Source organism: Mya arenaria, chromosome 12 (assembly GCF_026914265.1).
Source record: "Mya arenaria isolate MELC-2E11 chromosome 12, ASM2691426v1".
NCBI classification, from domain to species: Eukaryota; Metazoa; Mollusca; class Bivalvia; order Myida; family Myidae; genus Mya; species Mya arenaria.
The window spans coordinates 48,054,521-48,076,954 of record NC_069133.1 but is presented as its reverse complement, the minus strand read 5'-3'; the positions used below and the strand labels follow the sequence as shown (position 1 = coordinate 48,076,954).

Sequence of the window (22,434 nt, the reverse complement as noted above, 5' to 3'; positions counted from 1 at the left end):
ATACAGGGACAAGCCCGGCGGTAGATAATAAAAAACAAACCCTGTTTAGGGGAATTAGGCATAAAGACAATGCACTCTTGACACAAACATATTAACATCACAAAATACAAAAAAAAAATTATACACATACACAAATACAAACACCACAAACAAACCATAATCTCATCAAAATTGCCGTTGAATGATGCGATAACCACCGTAAAACGGCCAGTGAAAAAAGATATGTAAATCTCACCAGAGCAGGTATTGATTGGAATTACAACGTAATAACAAATCCGAACATGTCCTGCTCTGTGTCAAGGTAAAATGCTCCTGTTTGAAAATTCTTGTTTATCAACAGTGGAAAAGGGTAACTAGTATTCAAGTTTGAAATTTTAATAGTAAAGAAAAACAGGCTTACACGGTCGCATAAATATACAAAAGTAACAAGTTTACAAGGAATACAATTCACTTGTTTATGGTAGAGTTCGCAGGTCACAATATGCAGGGAGAATACAGCCGCTTTGAACGACATCATGCAGATGGTCTCCACAGTCATGGCTTCTTTTCAGGAACGACACAAGCAACGTTTTGGTGAAGTTTTTGATGTATGTACAGAAACCAAATTACAGAAGTATCTTAAGTTTAAATAGTTCCTTTTCCTTAAATTCAACAATTTCCTTAACGGTTTTATTTCACTGGTAGAAAGTGTCATGCTAAGTGTATATTCTGCAATCAAAATATGGTCACTTAAAGTCTTAAAAATTAAAACGCCAGTTTAAAGAATTAGTTAGTTTTTTTGAAATAAAAGAAATCCAAATTTAACACAGAAGTTAAAAAAGGTTAACCATTTCTTAAAGCTACACTCTCACAGATGTACCATTTGTACAACATTTTTATTTTTTGTCTTCGAAAGAGAAAATTTTTGCGTAAATATCTGCAACCAAATGATGTAAGATTGCTGACAAAAATCAGATCGTAGATTTTCATATTTCCGTTCGAAAATTAATGTTTAACTAACGGTTTAAGAAAAATGCATAAAACATCAATTTTTCGAACTTAAATATAAAAATCTGCGATCTAGTTTTTGCCAGCAGTCTTATATAACTGGTTGTCATGGATTGTCGCAAAAAATGGCTCGTTCCAAGACAAAAAAAAATTGTCACAACGTTCAGTTGTGTTTGGATACAAGAATATATTATGAAGCGAAGACGCATTACACAAATACTAGAAAACACTTGCATACATATACAAAATCATTGTGTTTGGCTCAAAGAATACACACACTAAGCACTTATCTGCGCTCCCCCACGTGACCGAGAGCAAATTGCACGGAAAGAGCACAATGTGGTAATAAACCAGAATACGAAGAAAATCCAGTCGATTGTGACCATGGCAAACGCGAAGGTCAAGGTCGGCTTATGGCAGTCTTGAGAGCAGCCCGTCGTAACGTTGCCAATACAGGGCACGAAGTCATCGTTGTTTACCGTTCCGAACGTGGGGTACACCCACAATGATCCTGAAAAAGAAGAAATATATTATTAGAAATCAAAGTATAAATACATTTAAGAGACACATATGGATATAGATTTTTGTGGGCTAAAATGAGTCCTGGCTAAATGCACTGAGTTCATCATAAATAAGCGGATATTTGTTTTGCAGGAAAGTCATTCTTTTGTAATTTCATTAACGAGGGCTAGGTAACCTCGGAGATAGTATTCTCTATACAAAAAGATATCAATAATATAACTCGAATATGGAAGGTTGTGGTGTGTAAGCTTATTTATACTCGCACTAGGGCCTTGCCCATTCGGCGAGTGCTCCGTTGAGATTGTTAGTCATTTTAGATTGTTGGAGCATAGTGCACAGACAGAATGTAACCCTGGTTAGAGCTACCCTGGTTCTTTAACGTGCACCAGTGTATAGCACTGTCACACGGGATCCCCATTTAACGTCCCTCCCGGAAAACGATTAGTATTTTAGTGATGCGAGGGGGAATCCCCTGAACTGATAGTCAAGTGAGCTTCCACTAGACCAGGGATCCGCCACTAATATGGAAGGTGCATGCGATAGCTAACAAATACTTGTTTTCAAAGTATACATTAGATTGCTACACTATACAATATGCTGAAACGGATTCGAACGAAAGCTACAAATTTTCACTGCAGTTAGTTGAAATGGATGTCTATTATGTGTTGTGTTTATGTGTTGTGGTTTCTTGTTTGTCCATCGAATTATATTTGTATGCAAATAAACAAGGTTTGAACATCTCAGCTAACTTCTGTAGTTTAAAAAAATCAAAAAAATCTTAGAACTTTAGAAGAGCCTTTGCCCAATCACCCGGTATTACCACAAGTAAAACAAGACACCTCAAAAAATAAGCCCTGTTGTTCTATCACTCTCTTAATTGAATTCTTAGTCAGTGGGACTTTTAAAAACAACACCATACCACAGATGAGCCAGGCAAGGTTGAAGATCAGCCCTATGACCCCACAGACGCTGCGCGCGGGACTTTGACTTTCATCACCGTCATCCCCTTGTTTACGCGCCGAGCCGCCAAAGAAGATTGGAGCCACGCCGCTCACGATCAGCCAGATGGGCACCAAGTCTTGTAGAGGACAGTCATGAAGATGGATGGCTCCTGTAATATTTGATTTGAGTGAACTAGTAAATAAGTAAACGATACAGTGATACATTAAAAATTAAATTATTGTACTTGGACAACACCAGTTATGAATTCCCTACAAAATACACGCAGGGAAATCGCCGAATGGAACCCTGGGGGCAGTTTTAATAAAAGATGTCAGTCGTCCGTAAATGAAGTTATCGTAAATAATGTATTAACGTCACAAATGACAATACACCGACCTTTTCTTTCCACAACTTCGTGTTCGATTCAAATGTTCAATTCACTTCAACACGGAGAACAATAATAAACCTATGCGACTAGAATAATTTCAACTTACGACTACAATCGACTAAGATCTTTGTTGCGGACGCGATCCCTGCAATGGTTAAGGACCATTGATTCTCCGTTTTTATTGAAAATACGATTCAGAATACGTGTAGCTGATCAAACTCCACGCAGAAGTTACTTTCATTGCCGTGTAATAATCAATGAGATCACGCGAACCACTTCAGCAAAATCACGTGACATCGTTAACCAAGTTCAAATTTGCTTTCAATTGAAATAGAATTCATAATTATCTTTGAAAACAACTATTTTCCGAAATAATTTACACACAAATAGATCATCTCTGATTATTAAGGGAGATCACTGCTTGCTAGACAGATATATAACTAGTATCCTAGTATACTTATTTATAACAGCTCGATTGTAAATAAGCTATCAACTGATATAAACTCGTTTTCGAGGCAGTTTAATATTGTGTTCTTTTTGAGAGGTTATAAGATACATCGAGACCAAAACCTTTTGGGTTAGATGCGGAAACCTATACCAATTGACTATTATCGTCCATTCACTATTTAAAAAAATAAATGTATAACTGCGGTTCTCATTGCTTTACAAAATACTTTTTGGCCATCCCGAGTCAATTAAATCAGTTCTAATTGCCCCTTCCCGTGACTATTTTCGCCAACAAGAGTTGATATGGTTCTAATTGCCCCTTCCCTTGTCAACTTTGGCCACCCCGAGACAATAGTGTGGTTCTTATTGCATCAAATGTTTTACAATCCTTAGTGAACATTTGTGGTCATCATTGCCACAACCAATGAAAAGTTAAACCATCGTGAGTGAACATATGTGAATCTCACTGCCACTACCAGTGACTAGTCGGCCATAGTTAACATTTGCCAAAAATGAGCACTATAACTTGCGTTCTTCATAAAATCACTCATTCATAAAAGAAGCACATATTCCGATGCGGTTTAATATCTCTACACAGTGATTTGAATATTGTAATCCATTCTTGGAAGTTTCATGTAATATAGACTTCAACGAAGAAAATGTTTGTAAAAGGCATTTAGCTATCAGTAGTTTACGTTACGTCGGTCCATAAGTTGCAAGAGGCAATGTGCATATTGCAAAGCCCAGGTAATACTACCTATATAAATATAAAGGTTTGTGGAGAAAGCCAAAGGCTTAAAGGTATCCATTTCCTTCTTTGACTGGTATTGCCATCTATACATTAAACATGAGTCTTATATACACTGACAAAAGTTTGAAAAGAAAACGAGTCACTGAAACAAAATAACACTTAACAATACAAACGTGTTATTGCGTAATCCATGTTTTTAAACAGCCATGGTCCATGTTTATTAACGGCCAGAAAACAACAACAACAACAACAACAATAATAATTTTATATTTAGAAAATAATCAGCAAGATTCACTACCAATACTCAGATAGGAAAATTAAAATGAAATGATGATTTACAGTTTTGCCAGAACTCCAAGTTGGGGCAGTTCTTAAGTACAACATGTTTATGTGCATAGTCTCAAGTCTGAGCTCAAGCGCAAGACGCAAAATTTCATTTTTATTGTAAATTTTCTTCATGGCGAGTGTTGATGTGAAACTTGAATCGTAAATCTCGTAACCATAGTTCTTTGCGAAAAAGTCATGTAAATGAATTTTCTTCAGATTTTAAATATTTCATTTTCGGAGTCTGAGACTGTCTTTAGACTCTTCGTAAACCAAGGTGATATTACATGTACTTAAAGCTAGGTAGTTTAAGTTGATATTTTGTATTTTCAACATATTAAAGTTATAGCGTAAAACAAAGAGCTCTTTATGTTATTAACATCAACATCATTTAACTAGTTATTAAAGAGAGAAAAGAAACCGTGTTGTTTATAAACAACACGTATTTATCCAAGTCTTTAACCCAAGATGGAAACATATTAAATTTACGTTTGGAATCTATACTTGAAATCAATATATAAATATATAGCATGAGTATTTTTCTTCATTCCAATCCATTAAAATCCCAATCACTTAACAAAATAAACACATTTACAACAAAAACAATTACAAAAATACTTGTCTTATGAGGTATTTAGTGTATGCAATTTTCTTCAAGAGTTATCTCCACTTCAGTAGCGAGAGAGATTTTCATCTGATTTTATAAAACTCGTACAGGTATAAACGATGGAAAAGTCGGTAATGCGGTAATAATCTGAAAGATACATAAAGAACTTGAATGAAAAATTTCTAACACGAGCAAAATCAGCCGTTTAAATTTTGCGATTCTTTCGCCTTTGCCAAAACTTGGCGCACACTGCAACCAATAGCAATTAACCAGAATGCAAAGAATATCCAGTCCATGGTCACCATAGCAAAAGCAAAGGTCAAGGTCGGCTTATGGCAGTCGTCAGAGCAGCCCGTCGTAACGTTTCCAGCACAGGGAGTAAATCCGTCCTCGTTTACCTTGCCGTAGGTTGGGTAGATCCATACAGACCCTAAAGAAAGAAACGTTTACAATATTAGTGATACCAAATCCAAGCGTTTGTAACCATGGCAAAAGCTAATGTGAAGGTCAGGTTAGGATAGGCATCAGTTAATTAAGCATGTTGTCAAGCTACATTTTGTTAAGCTATCTTTATACATTGCTATTAGTCTAAATACGCTGGGTTGACTCGTATGACCCTAAATGGGTGATAATAACATTTTGTTCGTACAAGTAATATATTGATGGGACATAAGCCATCACCTAACTTGACCTAGATTACAAAGAGACACACATTCGAACAAAGTGTCATAAAAACATGCAGACAATCTTATCTCGTAAATGATTAGTTGTTGAGCATTTAGACCGGTTGTCCTATTTTTTGACGCTAACATGACCCATAATCGAACTTAATCTTAAGCCATAACGTTACACATGCTAACATTACTCTTAGTCGAACTTGACCTTAAGCGAAAGAGACACACACGCTAACATGACCGAACTTGAACTTAAGCGACAGTCACACATTCTAACATGACCCATAGTCGAACATGGCCGTAAGCGCATAGTGATATACACGCTCACTTGATCCCGAAGTCGAACAGGACCTTAAGTATAACAGATACACTTAATATCACTACCCCAAAGTCAAGCTTAACCGTGAGTGTGTAGAGGCACAAACGCTAACATGAATTGCGCTAGTTACTTACTCTTTATTCCAAAATGACCCATTTATTGAACTTGGCAAGATTTATCATAATTTGACCTAGTTACCTACTTTTTTACCCGACATGCCAATAATCAACTTTGACCAGATTATATTGAAACAAACGCTCCGAGCAAGAGACCATACTGAACGGGTTTATTAACATGGTAACTTTCTTTTTGACCCGACAAGACCCACCCTCGAACACTCTGGTATCTTGAGTGTTAGCAAAGGTATTGAACGTTTGACCAAATTTATAAAGATAATTCTTATCTAAGTTTTATAAATATTAGGAGGAAATGTCACATCAAGCTATTATTAGGATTTTCTGAATATTTCGCCTGGTGACCTACTTTGGAGCGGGTTTGACCCATAAGCAGTCTTGCCTTGAGCATTGTTTAAAGACCGGCACATTGTAGCCAAATTTCATGAAAAATAGGTGGGAGACGTGACTGCTTGCATTTTAATAAACATATTGGTGACGTCTAACGACACGGGCGGCGAAAAACAACCCTGTACTTTAAATAATCTGACCTACACAGAAACAAATTATACATACCACAAATGAGCCATGCAAGATTAAACACCAGCGCAATCGCCCCACAGATGCTTCGCGCCACATGTGCGCAACCTCCGGTCTCCGTCTCCTCCTTCCCCTCTTCTCCATTCGGTTTGCGCACCGCGCCGCTAAAGAAGATGGGGGCGACCCCGCTCACGATCAGCCAGATGGGGATAAGTCTCTCCAACGGACAGTCGTCTATGTGGACCGCTCCTGTAAAATACCAATCGGAAAAAAATGTTATTTCATGAATACATTCAGAACACCTCGGCAATCTCCGCCACCCGCCGAGCCTCGGATGTATGCCGGTGTTTGTAAAAGTAGTTCGCAAAATGAATGGTAGTGATATTAATTGAAGTTTAAACGTGTTTTATTACTAAGGTGCTCCTATTGACATGATTGGACATACGTATTGCATATGATACTTAATGGTCTCATTAGGGTCGAGGTGTGGCTTTATTGTTATTGCTTAATTCATAAAAGTTTGCCTTAATTCACGAATATAAAGGAGCAGGTGAACTTAATTTCGAGGAAAAATAAGTGCCTTTCAAAATGTCCTTTTTTTCTAAAAAAACATATTGAGCACAAAATGCGTATTTTTTTCAACCGTTTAGACGGTTCCATTTTTGGTTGCTAAGTATGACGTATTTTAGGTCCTGAAAGTCGAAAAAGATGTCTTGATAGAAAAATAGAAGGAATTGCGAACCGACGGTAAAGACACTTTTTTGTCTTTCTAGACGTATGCAACAAAATTGTAGCGAATTAAAAGTTATAATATTGTGGATTCTGTGCAAGGAATATTTGTTCACATAATTAGAGTAGATATTTTAAAATGTACATTTTTTTCCTCGAGTCTGAACGCACCTTGCTGCTCCATTATATTGATCTAATAAATAGTACGATTCGTAAATGTAAATACAGGAACCCCGTGTATGCTAAACAGCAAATGTATCACGACGCTCCGCCGAGTAGTGCTGTTGAAGACAAGATATCTTTTAGGATCAATTCAGAAATCAATATTATCATTTTCCACCGTCAGAGTACCATTAAGACTAGAAGACAGTTATACCTGTTAGTATCCAATACCGAAGGCCATCAGGTCATGTGGTTGCGGACATTTCTACTTTAAGATATCGGATCGGACGTGATGCCAGTTATAACCTAAGGCTTAAAACACGCTTCTAACAAAGTTAATGGAGGAGCACAAACGCATGCTACATGTCAAATACGTGTGCGTAGGTTGTTAGCACAGGGGTTAGTGCTCTCTCTTCTCACCAAGACATCCCGGGTTCGACCCCTGGCCTGGGCATACGTGAGTTTGGTTGGTGGTAACCATGCCGGATACGTGGGTTTTCTCGAGGCATACCGTCTCCCCCACAACAAGACTATACACAAGCGCAACAAAGCGGCAACCAGAGTGATCAGGAGAGGAATAACTCTCCCACAATCGTTGTAAAATAGATATAAAATAATATGTGTCTTCAAATTAAATCGGAATTTAGAGAAAACAAAACAAAACGAAAAAAACTCATTGTTTTGATCACTCATAGATTGGATAATTTAAAATGAATAAACCTCAGTGCCGTTTCTAGTACTGGCTTTAAAGAGGACCAAAACATCCATAAACTATGTAAGAGTCACAAGCGGTAAACTCTCTATCCGCCCATGAGAGTGTATGGCATTCGAAAGCCAACACAGCTTGACATCTAAAGTGCACTTAATGACAAATCTGTGTCAGTAACTTATTCAATGACAATCGGCAAGTGGACAGCAGTCAACACCATCAAGATACGACTTATATATGAACGTTTTTTGTTGTTTTTTTGTTAAGTTTAAACTCTTGTTTTCTCTTACAAGTTTATGTTCCATATAACAGGAATGATCTAAGCTCACTATAAAGAGGATAAATGTTTGTTTGAGTGTTAGATCGTAATTCATTATATGCTTTCATGTGGTTTATCGAGATACACCAGTGAAATAAAATTGATATTTCACTGTTTCAAACAGTGAAATATTGCACTGTTTCAAACAGTGAAAATATCAATTTGATATTTTCCACTGTTTTGAAATTTAAGCCCGCTCTCGGTTCCACACAAACGTCAGCGCGCACAGGGGTAGGACACAACGTATGACGTTACGTGTGCATTCAAATTTGAGCGCTTTTTTAAAAAGAGTATTTAATGACTTTGAGGCATAAAATAAAAATTGTTTGTTTCAGTGTAAGATAGCAATATATTTCACCTATTGAACACCAAAAGTAAATATTTCAATCGTGGCTACGCCACTCGCGAAATATAAAATTAATTATATCACTCGGTGAAATATATTATTTGTCATCGTATAATTTGCGTAATATTTTCATTTTGAAGAGGTTTAAGACTTGCAAACAAAGTTACTTTTAAGACAATCACAATGAACTTTTCGGTTTTGTGAAATCAAATTTTAGGCTAAATGAAACTTATGCTTGAACTTGGTCGAGACATTGGGTGTGTATCTGTGTTCCTGTCTTGTATCTAGGTCATATGACTTCATTATTTTTATTTTATTGATTATTTTTTATTGATTTTTTTATATATATCATCATTCGAAATAAATGCATTATCAAATGACTTTTTCAGGGACATTCTTGTTTATTCAGTTTGTACAACACATAAACAAACCGACCAAAGCAATGTTTATACCTACATACTTCATATAAATGTGTTTGTACTTTCTAAGTAAAACATCATTTGGGCTATTTATAATCGTTAGAACTTAACATGTATGGTGTTATACTATGTTTGGGACCCAGAATGCATGACCTTGTTTCAATATTCTACATGATAATTTCCACAACAAGGAAGAACTAAAACACTTATTCAAACGGCGCGTTTCAGATCTCAATGACTTTCAAGTTACAGCGTTCTTTTTAAATAGGGGATTCCAAAACATATTGAAATTACAAGGAAACAGTTGAAGCTTCAAAGCCGTTCAACGACAGACACTTGAAAATAAGTAATGGTAAATCTCTGCTTTAAAACAGAAGCTGATTTCCACTCATTATAACATAAACGACACTGAGGAAAACACACCGACATCAAAAATGACACTATTTGTTTATTTCATTTTTGTCTTTCTGTGTCCAGTTGCTTACGCTGACCAACCAGATGATAAGTTTTCATACGAGTCCAAACTTTTGGAGAAAGTGATCCGTATGGAGATAAAGATGTCGCAGCTGGAACAGGTGCTGGTGCAGACCGGAAACAAGTTCGAGAACCTCTTGATGAACGTCACGGTGACCTTGGAGAACAAAACGGCCGAACTGGACGTCTTGAAAGGTAAGGCGAATTTGTTTCATTATGTAAATCGTTACTCAGACCAGCCAATCCGATTGATTAAAATATAAAAAAAAGAAAATTCTCTTTTTCTTCAGAGCAAAATAAAAACCGTCAACAATTTTGTGCCCGCCAACGCTGAAAATCAGTCAAAATACAATATTTTTACTCAATTATTGATACTGGTGAAATTATAGACACACTTCATGCAATGGATGTAAAGTCATATACATCTGTATAGTAAACGGTTGATGTGATAAGAGAAAGCAAGACACATTTTTATTATGATGGTTTGAAAAAGCAGAACTCGGAAATTCTAATTTGGAGAAAAAATATTTTAAAACAATAAATATACGTGCTATTATATGATGACGGTAAAGTTGGAAGGTAGTTGGTAGTTGGTAGTTGGTAGTTGGGGATTCGAATAATCAACTACTTACCAGTTGCCAATTGGGGATTCGAATATTCAACTACCTGCTAGTTGCCACTTGGGGATTCGACAAACACTGTTTTAATTCACTTTTATTGGTATATTCGCCAGTCGGATATTCGACCATTTCCAGTCGATTATTCGCGAATGTTCAACTGCAAACCAGTCAGTAGTTGGGGATTCAGATTATGTCTTTATGTATGGTTTTAAAAGTCACATATGGGAAAATTAATCGCCAAATGTTTCTTTATGCATGAACACATATGTTTCTTTGCGACAAACACTGTTTTAATTTACTTTAATTCGTATATTCGCCAGTCGGATATTCGACCATTTCCAGTCGATTATTCGCGAATGTTCAACTGCAAACCAGTCAGTAGCTGGGGATTCAGATTATGTCTATATGTATGCTTTTAAAGGTCACATATGGGAAAACTAATCGCCAAATGTTTCTGTATGCATGTACACATATGTATCTTTGCGATACACTATTTTAATTTACTTTTATTCGTATATTCGCCAGTCGGATATTCGACCATTTCCAGTCGATTATTCTGGAATGTTTAACTGCAAACCAGTCAGTGGTTGGTGATTCAGAGTATGTCTATATATATGGTTTTGAATGTCACATATGGGAAAATTAATCGCCAAATGTTTCTTTATGCGTGTTCACATATGTATCTTTGCGACAAACACTGTTTTAATTTACTTTTATTCGTATATTCGCCAGTCGGATATTCGACCATTTTCAGTCGATTATTCGCGAATGTTCAACTGCAAACCAGTCAGTAGTTGGGGATTCAGATTATGTCTATATACATGTATATGGTTTTAAAGGTCACATATGGGAAAATTAATCGCCAAATGTTTCTTTATGCATGTACAAATATGTATCTTTGCGACAAACACTGTTTTAATGTACTTTTATTCGTATATTCGCCAGTCGGATATTCGACCATTTCCAGTCGATTATTCGCGAATATTCAACTGCAAACCAGAAATGTCCGCAGATAGAGGGGACAACAAGTGTTATTTTTTTACCAGATTACTTTTCGAGATGATGATAACTTAATTTGAAGGTTTTAATTGGGATAGAGCATTAGAACATTAAGCCTACGTGCTCTATCGAGTTCGAGATCTCGTGGGCTACGGTAATATATTTTTGAAAACGCCGTTAGCTTATGAATGAAACATTTGTATTTACATTCAGATCATATAGACCTGCCCCTCGTAGCGTTCCATGCCTACTACCCAGTGGATTCAAGCCTGGACACAAACCAAATCCTCATACTAAGCAATGTCACAATGAACGAAGGGGATGGATACGATAACGTCATCGGCACGTTCAGGGCACCTGTCGCGGGACTCTACTACTTCGCTGCGCACGTTTGCAACTACGCAACGCGTGGGTTCTACTATGAAATCGTGAAGGATCACGCAATGATTGCCAAGAGTGTGAAATATAACAACGCGGCTAACGATTGTGGCTCTGTCAATGTCATCACCAAAATGGAAAAGGACGAACGAGTATGGATCAGGTGTACTAGTGGCAACACCTCCCCACAATTGTATTCCAGTACCAGTTTCAGTGCCAGTTATGGCAAAACGTCGTTCCTGGGCATTCTGATGCACAAATAACCATTGCAATGCTGTCACCAGTGCACCAGACAATTGTAACCACGCCCCCAGGTCCAGGATATAGCGGGGACTTCTTTGACTGTCGGTCCAGCCAAGCCCATGGGCGAACTGCTGGTAAAATCCCCGCCAAATGCCCCTCACCCCAGGGACCCTAGTTAAGGCCCATTTTCCACTATTTTTGGCGCGAAGAAAAATCCACCGCATTCATGCGGCACTGCGGGGCCACCTGGAAAGTAGAAACACGGCCCCCCCCCCGCCTATACCCGGTATACCTTCGGACCTGGGGGGTCGTGGTTACAATTGACTGGTGCATAATGGTTGATTTTTACACATGTTATGTACGTGATTGCATGTTGTTATTTGTATGTAGCGTTTAATATTTAAACTGCACTGAATACTCCAATCGGACCACCTCGGCCATTATCCAGCATACTCTCGAAGCTTGCCGAAGATGGCCGAGTTGTCACGATTGTGTATACACATTTCCAGTAAAATGTAGTTGAGTATTTTCCACATTTTTAGGGAGAGTCCCGTTGAGGGCGGTTTGACAACCTTTTAGACATTACTTATTGCCATGCAAGACTTATAGCATTATGGATTCCATGTACACTGGATGAATGTGATGCAAGTCCATGTCTCCCATATTGTTATATCCAGTCTTATGAGCGATGCTCTTTGCTTCTAATTGAATGCATACATTTTATGAATTTTGTGCAATTATTTTAAGTTTGTTTTTTAACATATTTGTGCAGTTGTATTTAAATTCAAGTTATATGTTATCTCCTTATTCTGAATAAAACTAAGTTGTAATGATTGTTTTAATGAAGCTATCACACAGAGCTTTCTTTTACGATTGAATATTTCGTTACCGATTTAAAGATACCCGCCTATGATTTGTAAAAATGCACTTTTTGTATGACGAAATAAAGTGTGGCAAAATCATAAGGAGTATAGAAGTTGGAAGGCTTCTGGAAATGTTGCTTTTTGCTCAAATAGTGTCATAGAAGTTTGGCGTTAACAACGAAATTAGTCTCCTAGTTACGGCTTCATTGTTATGTGAATGGTTGATTGACATTATCACGTGATGTTAATGATGTATTGGTGAGAGGTCAAAATATCCACAACTTTGTTAAAGTGCTGGTGACCTTGTGGTCTAAGCGTCTGTTACCTATTTTTTCATTACTTTACCGGAGTGGATTCACACCCCACTTAAATCTAAATACTGTTTATACTTATTGTGATTTTTTGTCTGCAATGTCGATACCATGGAGTAAAATAAGGATACATAAGTGTTTTAGATGAATTACCGGGCTAACCAATTTTTGGTCCAAAAATATGAGCGAGTACCTCTAAAAGTGTTCAAAGGGTCATATTTGTGTCACTTAAGGATTAATTGCATTTTTTCTTGAGTTTATGCTGCATGAATGCAGTAGGGTAGGCGAGCAAAAGTTCCATGAAGTAAGCTAGCGCTTCTTGCTCACTCGCTCACTTGCCCTACTGCGTTCATATAGCATAAACGCAAGAAAAAATGCTATCAATACTTAAATTAATTTTTACGAAAAATATTCCGTGCCATTAAAAATTAGCAGTATCTCCTGCGACTGAATATTTGTTCTTAAAGAAGTGTGACTGACAACATACGTTTGTATAAAAGAATAGCTGAATTTTGTAACGTCGTATATCGTTGTTTAAATGACGTCGTGCTAATCAAATCGAGGCGTAATAAAATTATTAAAGTTAACAACAACGTCATAATCCCTTGCGTGTTATACAATATAAAGTTTTATTTAAACAAAGGACTAGGCGAATGTAAATATGATATTATTTGAATGTAGCGTTACGTAACTCAGCGTGTGACATAACTTCAATGATGATGATGATGATGATGATGATGATGATGATGATGATGATGATGATGATGATTGTGGTTGTGGGGATAATGATGGTGGTGGTGGTTGTGATTGTGGTGATGGTGATGGTGGTGGTTGTGATGATGTTGTTGATTATGATGATGATTAAGATTAGGGCGTAGCATATAACTGTCATTTTGAAAAACAATACGGGAAAAGTAAACAGGCAAATTGGTCAAATTTAAGGTAATGTTTTAAAGTTTAGCCAAAATTGAAAGTTGAAAATAAATAATTACTCCCCTTGGAGTGTTCACATCTACATTGTCTTGGTTACAAATGACTAGTGCATAGAAATTCAATCGATGAAAGAAAGACGTCCATGATGACCCTATATCAGTCATCTGAGTCCTCTTGTTCAAGTGCCGAAAACTAATGTTGTGTTGATTTTTTTGGAAACAATAAGGTATTCAAAAGTTTTCCTTTCGTTGCTCTGGTGACCAGAGATATACGATGATGTCCTAGACGTGAATAAATTTCACAATCGCACAATTACCAGTGGTTCACGACATTGAAATAATTATTAGCTCATCTGAGCACAAAGAGCACTTGTGGAGCTGTGAGGATTGTTGGATTTCTGTTGTTTGTTCGTCGTTAACAATTGATTTTTCTAGAAACGTTTGAAATAACGTTGGAAGTGCGCATTGTCACGGGTACATGCCCGTCAGTCTGACAAAAAGTCGAGAATATATGTTACGTCATACGACGATTCAATTTTCTGATTGTCCCAAATGACGGTGCGTTGTTGTAACATATATTCCCGCCCTTAGTTGGGCCAAACGTCATTTCAAACGTTTTCGCAGAAAGATCAATTGGTTTGGTTCACATTTAAACCGATCTTACTAAATCTTTGTCAGAATTTACGTCTCAAAAAGTCTAGTTCAAAGCTTGGTTAAGTGGACACAAAAAACTAAGTCCGATCTTGATGAAACTTTATCAACCACTAGTGTACTAGTATGTGTTTTAATTGTTTTTTATGCGGCGAAAGTGTGCCTTTTTGCCACATAAGAAAGTCCTGTTTATGCGTTGAAAATCACTGCATAAACGAGGTTGATTTCGTTTATGCGGCGATGTTGTTATGCGGCGTTACAGCGCACACAAAGTTCGTTCTATGAAATACATGACCATGATTATTCTAAAAAAATCATCATTAGATACCGATTTCTCGAAACTACTTAAGTCTGCTGTTACACGATTAAGCTAATCTCAGTATTTTTGTTCTTCTTTATTTTGTGAAATATTTGCCTCGACTATATATTGAAAAAAGCTGTCTGATTATCACGAACAGGTAAGTTTTAATTATCAAAGTCAGGTTTAAGTAAGTGTATTGTACACAACCACTGTGTATAGATCTAAATCTAATTGCCTAATTTTCTTATCAGATCTCCGATCTTTATATCCTGCTGTGCGGTTTTGGAGGTTTTATTATAGAAATGAACCCTAAATGGTTCTGAGCCAATAAGCAAATATACAGGAAATTGGCACCTACTGTGACATCAGTGCAATAAGCAGGAGATGCACAGCAGGGGATAGCGGCACATTGCATTATATTATATCATTCAGCGTGTTCCCATACATTAAAAATGCTATATACCATAAAAAGTAGCTTTTTCAGAGTGTGTTTTAAAACGAACATATCTAGTTACGCACATAGAGAAACTATAATGGCAATATTATTTTCAAGACAGTTATAAGTCCACAGATGCCATTTTTAAGAAGCAAGTTAAGAATAATTTAAAATACTTGTGTACAATTTTAACTTCTTTTATTTCAAAATATATGCTTTAAAATGGTGCTTTTAAGAAACTTTTTCCATACTTTTATAATATAATGTACATTAAGCGTATCATCTTCTACATGTGGAAAACAGAAATACGGAATTTAAGAAAGTAACAGTTTTAACTCAAGTGTAGTAATAAATGGCTTAAACAGCTGTTTCCCAAGGCAGACCACTAGCCATCCAGACGGGGGGGGGGGGTCACCCAGAACGCCCCCCCCTTTCTTAAATCGTCCAAGTTTACGTTTTATATTTTGGTATAGGATATATTTTCGTAATAAAATACGCCCAAAATGCAACTTTCGTACTCAAAAGTGTTAATCTCCATCCTCTCCCCCACTACCAAAAATTTAAACCAAATAAATATTGGTTCCGACGGAAAGGCGCAAGTCAAAAGGTAACGCCGCTCATTTACGCCGCCTATAAACCCAATTTCTTGATCCGCACCTGGTTTTTACTAATTTAGAAATAAAAGAATTATGCATTAATTTATCCCAATTTAACTACAAAAATCCTATTGATATTTTCTCATGACTTCTTTTAACCTTTTGACCCCCAGTTTGATAAAAAAAAACAATTGCATTTATCGCAAGAACAAACGTGCCATAAAACCGAAAGTTAAATCTTAATTTAGGGCGCAAAACATCACTTTAAAAATTGAATACCACGTGACTTTATTTTTTTTTCAATTGACAGCATAATCATATCAATTTGAAGAAAGTATGGTAATAAGAAAATTATACGGCCATGCTTATTGCATAGTTGGGTTACGTATATTTCCTTAATTATATCATTATTACTGTTATTTGTAATAAATTGTCATTGATTTTTCAAGTGTACCCATTTGTAAGAAATAACGTTATTTTAAATAATCAAAACATTCTCCGAAACCTTTTTTCTGAGCTTTTATGAATCGGGTCCTACTGTTCGGAAACTAAGGTATGAAAACCATAGCCTACGATTTTGGGGACAAGTTATTAAATACCCATCGAGTGTGTCCAAATGTTTGTAATAACAGTATAAGCTAGTTATTTGTATCTTGATGTGTCTTTTTTCTTTAGTCAGTTTATTTCAATTGTTTGTTCATGAAGGTCGTTTTTTTATTAAACCTATTTGATTTACAAAATAATGTTGGCTGATCCATTTTAATCACGTGACTCTCCATGATACAACATCGAAAAATTACAAACTGACGTCGCGTTTCCATGCGTCATCAACAACGTTAGAAAATAAGTTACGTTTCTCCAAAGAAAAAGAAAATTGGTTAAAGGTAACAACTGGTAAAATGACCATATTCGGTGTACGAGGACAAACAATGTGGTAAAATGTAAACAATAAAAAGTAGATCCAGCATTTTCAGCCATTCAGCTTCAAAATCTATATATATATGGAAGGTAGCCAATGTTCTGAAATGCTATAACCATGCTTTGATTACTGGCACGTACTTATTAAACGGAATAAGGCATGTAACAATGAGTAGACATTTCCGAATCGAAATAATTTGCCCTATATGATGAATGGTCGCCATCTTTAGGCCTGACGCTATGCTCACTCCGCCCATTTCAGTGTGTGTATACCACGTGACAAATTGCGTCATAAATGCTACGTCGGAAGGCGAACGAAGACCAAGGGCAGTAATGTCAGGTGCGTCCACGCTTCCCGGTTCATTGTTTTGAGTGATAAACGTTCTCGATTCGGTGAGAATTACCACTGTTTTCTATATGTTTCAACGATAATTTTTAGAAACGACCATGTGCACCGAATGAAGAGCAATTGCTCGTTTACGAAGACGCTTGTGTGAGATCAAAATAATGTCTGTATTAAAATATTTCGTGAAAACAATGCACGTTCTTACAAGGCTTTCCGACTCACTCTATGCATTTTTTGCTTCAAAACAACTATTTAATACCGTTCTCTTGCGAATAAACCCCACCCGAAGCTTTGTTTTGGTCAATAACAGTATTGCTATTGTTTTCCGAATGCGTAAAGCCAATTTTGGAGTTAAATCGGCTCATTTACGATGAGTTAAATCGGATCATTTACGAAAATGCTTGCTGGTTCATTCTGTACATTTTTAGAACCTAGGTTCATCCCATATCTTAAAGATCTATGGCACATTAAAATAACGAATAAAAGGCGTCGATTTTTTTAAAATTCATGTATATGTTCTAAAGGACGTCTACGAAGTGTAATTTTGTACAGGCAATGTGTGTGTATACCTCGTGATAAATTACGTCATATATGCTACGTCGGAAGGCAACTTTTTGCTGAAAATGAAGACTTAAATCGAAGATAACTTTTCAATCACTACACCATTTTAAATGAAACAAAGGGCAATCTATGCCACCTAAGGAGTCCCGCCTTCGTTGTTTTACCGGAGTTACCGGATAAGGTGATTAGATTCAACAAACACTTCGACAAACCTGTTTCCATCAGAAGGCCGTATTGTGAAACGTTTTGTCGAAGTGTTTTAAGAAACTAAACTCTCAATCAAACACTGGTAAAGGACCGAAGGCGGTGGAAAGTTATCTTTGTTTAAAGTCTTCATTCGAAGAAAAATTCGGATAAATACAGTGTGACATAGATCTTCCAGATTTGGGATGAACCTAGGTTCTAAAAATGTACATAATGAACCAGCAAGCATTTTCGTAACTGAGCCGATATAACTCTAAAATTGGCTTTCTGCATTCGGAAAACAAAAGCAATACTGTTAATGTCAAAAACAAAGCATCGGGTTTGGTTTGTACGCAAAAGAACGGTATTAAATAGTTGTTTTGAAGCAAAAATGCATTGAGTGAGTCGGGAAGCCTAGTAAGAACGTGCATTGTTTTTACGAGATATTTTAATACAGACATTATTTTGATCTAAAACAAGCGTCTTCGTAAACGAGCAATTGCTCTTCATTCGGTGCACATGGTCGTTTCTAAAAATTATCGTTGAAACATATAGAAAACAGTGGTAATTCTCACCGAATCGAGAACGTTTATCACTCAAAACAATGAACCGGGAAGCGTGGACGCACCTGACATTACTGCCCTTGGTCTTCGTTCGCCTTCCGACGTAGCATTTATGACGCAATTTGTCACGTGGTATACACACACTGAAATGGGCGGAGTGAGCATAGCGTCAGGCCTAAAGATGGCGACCATTCATCATATAGGGCAAATTATTTCGATTCGGAAATGTCTACTCATTGTTACATGCCTTATTCCGTTTAATAAGTACGTGCCAGTAATCAAAGCATGGTTATAGCATTTCAGAACATTGGCTACCTTCCATATATATATAGATTTTGAAGCTGAATGGCTGAAAATGCTGGATCTACTTTTTATTGTTTACATTTTACCACATTGTTTGTCCTCGTACACCGAATATGGTCATTTTACCAGTTGTTACCTTTAACCAATTTTCTTTTTCTTTGGAGAAACGTAACTTATTTTCTAACGTTGTTGATGACGCATGGAAACGCGACGTCAGTTTGTAATTTTTCGATGTTGTATCATGGAGAGTCACGTGATTAAAATGGATCAGCCAACATTATTTTGTAAATCAAATAGGTTTAATAAAAAAACGACCTTCATGAACAAACAATTGAAATAAACTGACTAAAGAAAAAAGACACATCAAGATACAAATAACTAGCTTATACTGTTATTACAAACATTTGGACACACTCAATGGGTATTTAATAACTTGTCCCCAAAATCGTAGGCTATGGTTTTCATACCTTAGTTTCCGAACAGTAGGACCCGATTCATAAAAGCTCAGAAAAAAGGTTTCGGAGAATGTTTTGATTATTTAAAATAACGTTATTTCTTACAAATGGGTACACTTGAAAAATCAATGACAATTTATTACAAATAACAGTAATAATGATATAATTAAGGAAATATACGTAACCCAACTATGCAATAAGCATGGCCGTATAATTTTCTTATTACCATACTTTCTTCAAATTGATATGATTATGCTGTCAATTGAAAAAAAAATAAAGTCACGTGGTATTCAATTTTTAAAGTGATGTTTTGCGCCCTAAATTAAGATTTAACTTTCGGTTTTATGGCACGTTTGTTCTTGCGATAAATGCAATTGTTTTTTTTTATCAAACTGGGGGTCAAAAGGTTAAAAGAAGTCATGAGAAAATATCAATAGGATTTTTGTAGTTAAATTGGGATAAATTAATGCATAATTCTTTTATTTCTAAATTAGTAAAAACCAGGTGCGGATCAAGAAATTGGGTTTATAGGCGGCGTAAATGAGCGGCGTTACCTTTTGACTTGCGCCTTTCCGTCGGAACCAATATTTATTTGGTTTAAATTTTTGGTAGTGGGGGAGAGGATGGAGATTAACACTTTTGAGTACGAAAGTTGCATTTTGGGCGTATTTTATTACGAAAATATATCCTATACCAAAATATAAAACGTAAACTTGGACGATTTAAGAAAGGGGGGGGCGTTCTGGGTGACCCCCCCCCCGTCTGGATGGCTAGTGGTCTGCCTTGGGAAACAGCTGTTTAAGCCATTTATTACTACACTTGAGTTAAAACTGTTACTTTCTTAAATTCCGTATTTCTGTTTTCCACATGTAGAAGATGATACGCTTAATGTACATTATATTATAAAAGTATGGAAAAAGTTTCTTAAAAGCACCATTTTAAAGCATATATTTTGAAATAAAAGAAGTTAAAATTGTACACAAGTATTTTAAATTATTCTTAACTTGCTTCTTAAAAATGGCATCTGTGGACTTATAACTGTCTTGAAAATAATATTGCCATTATAGTTTCTCTATGTGCGTAACTAGATATGTTCGTTTTAAAACACACTCTGAAAAAGCTACTTTTTATGGTATATAGCATTTTTAATGTATGGGAACACGCTGAATGATATAATATAATGCAATGTGCCGCTATCCCCTGCTGTGCATCTCCTGCTTATTGCACTGATGTCACAGTAGGTGCCAATTTCCTGTATATTTGCTTATTGGCTCAGAACCATTTAGGGTTCATTTCTATAATAAAACCTCCAAAACCGCACAGCAGGATATAAAGATCGGAGATCTGATAAGAAAATTAGGCAATTAGATTTAGATCTATACACAGTGGTTGTGTACAATACACTTACTTAAACCTGACTTTGATAATTAAAACTTACCTGTTCGTGATAATCAGACAGCTTTTTTCAATATATAGTCGAGGCAAATATTTCACAAAATAAAGAAGAACAAAAATACTGAGATTAGCTTAATCGTGTAACAGCAGACTTAAGTAGTTTCGAGAAATCGGTATCTAATGATGATTTTTTTAGAATAATCATGGTCATGTATTTCATAGAACGAACTTTGTGTGCGCTGTAACGCCGCATAACAACATCGCCGCATAAACGAAATCAACCTCGTTTATGCAGTGATTTTCAACGCATAAACAGGACTTTCTTATGTGGCAAAAAGGCACACTTTCGCCGCATAAAAAACAATTAAAACACATACTAGTACACTAGTGGTTGATAAAGTTTCATCAAGATCGGACTTAGTTTTTTGTGTCCACTTAACCAAGCTTTGAACTAGACTTTTTGAGACGTAAATTCTGACAAAGATTTAGTAAGATCGGTTTAAATGTGAACCAAACCAATTGATCTTTCTGCGAAAACGTTTGAAATGACGTTTGGCCCAACTAAGGGCGGGAATATATGTTACAACAACGCACCGTCATTTGGGACAATCAGAAAATTGAATCGTCGTATGACGTAACATATATTCTCGACTTTTTGTCAGACTGACGGGCATGTACCCGTGACAATGCGCACTTCCAACGTTATTTCAAACGTTTCTAGAAAAATCAATTGTTAACGACGAACAAACAACAGAAATCCAACAATCCTCACAGCTCCACAAGTGCTCTTTGTGCTCAGATGAGCTAATAATTATTTCAATGTCGTGAACCACTGGTAATTGTGCGATTGTGAAATTTATTCACGTCTAGGACATCATCGTATATCTCTGGTCACCAGAGCAACGAAAGGAAAACTTTTGAATACCTTATTGTTTCCAAAAAAATCAACACAACATTAGTTTTCGGCACTTGAACAAGAGGACTCAGATGACTGATATAGGGTCATCATGGACGTCTTTCTTTCATCGATTGAATTTCTATGCACTAGTCATTTGTAACCAAGACAATGTAGATGTGAACACTCCAAGGGGAGTAATTATTTATTTTCAACTTTCAATTTTGGCTAAACTTTAAAACATTACCTTAAATTTGACCAATTTGCCTGTTTACTTTTCCCGTATTGTTTTTCAAAATGACAGTTATATGCTACGCCCTAATCTTAATCATCATCATAATCAACAACATCATCACAACCACCACCATCACCATCACCACAATCACAACCACCACCACCATCATTATCCCCACAACCACAATCATCATCATCATCATCATCATCATCATCATCATCATCATCATCATCATCATCATCATCATCATTGAAGTTATGTCACACGCTGAGTTACGTAACGCTACATTCAAATAATATCATATTTACATTCGCCTAGTCCTTTGTTTAAATAAAACTTTATATTGTATAACACGCAAGGGATTATGACGTTGTTGTTAACTTTAATAATTTTATTACGCCTCGATTTGATTAGCACGACGTCATTTAAACAACGATATACGACGTTACAAAATTCAGCTATTCTTTTATACAAACGT

The 22,434-nt window shown here is 36.3% G+C and overlaps 2 protein-coding genes across 7 annotated transcripts in view; one reads left to right on the top strand and one right to left on the bottom strand.

The window, feature by feature from the left end:
- LOC128210378 (contactin-5-like) overlaps positions 1–22,434 on the top strand; it is a 77,117-nt gene that overhangs the window by 39,513 nt on the left and 15,170 nt on the right. For 4 of the 6 annotated variants that reach the window (XM_052914699.1, XM_052914697.1, XM_052914695.1 and 1 more), the window contains 2 exons: positions 9,776–9,967; positions 11,605–12,780. The exons of the other annotated variants lie outside the window; for them this stretch is intronic. In XM_052914699.1, coding sequence (XP_052770659.1) covers positions 9,776–9,967; positions 11,605–12,032 — 620 coding nt within the window. In that variant the 3' untranslated portion in view covers positions 12,033–12,780. Of the gene's footprint in view, positions 1–9,775; positions 9,968–11,604; positions 12,781–22,434 lie in introns of those variants that run through there. 6 annotated transcript variants of the gene reach the window in all.
- LOC128210385 (transmembrane protein 272-like) lies at positions 1,113–2,940 on the bottom strand. The gene is made up of 2 exons (XM_052914714.1): positions 2,429–2,940; positions 1,113–1,498 (listed from the first exon to the last, which is right to left on the bottom strand). The coding sequence occupies exons 1-2, from the start codon at positions 2,673–2,675 to the stop codon at positions 1,266–1,268; spliced, it is 480 nt and encodes a 159-aa protein (XP_052770674.1). The 5' UTR covers positions 2,676–2,940; the 3' UTR covers positions 1,113–1,265.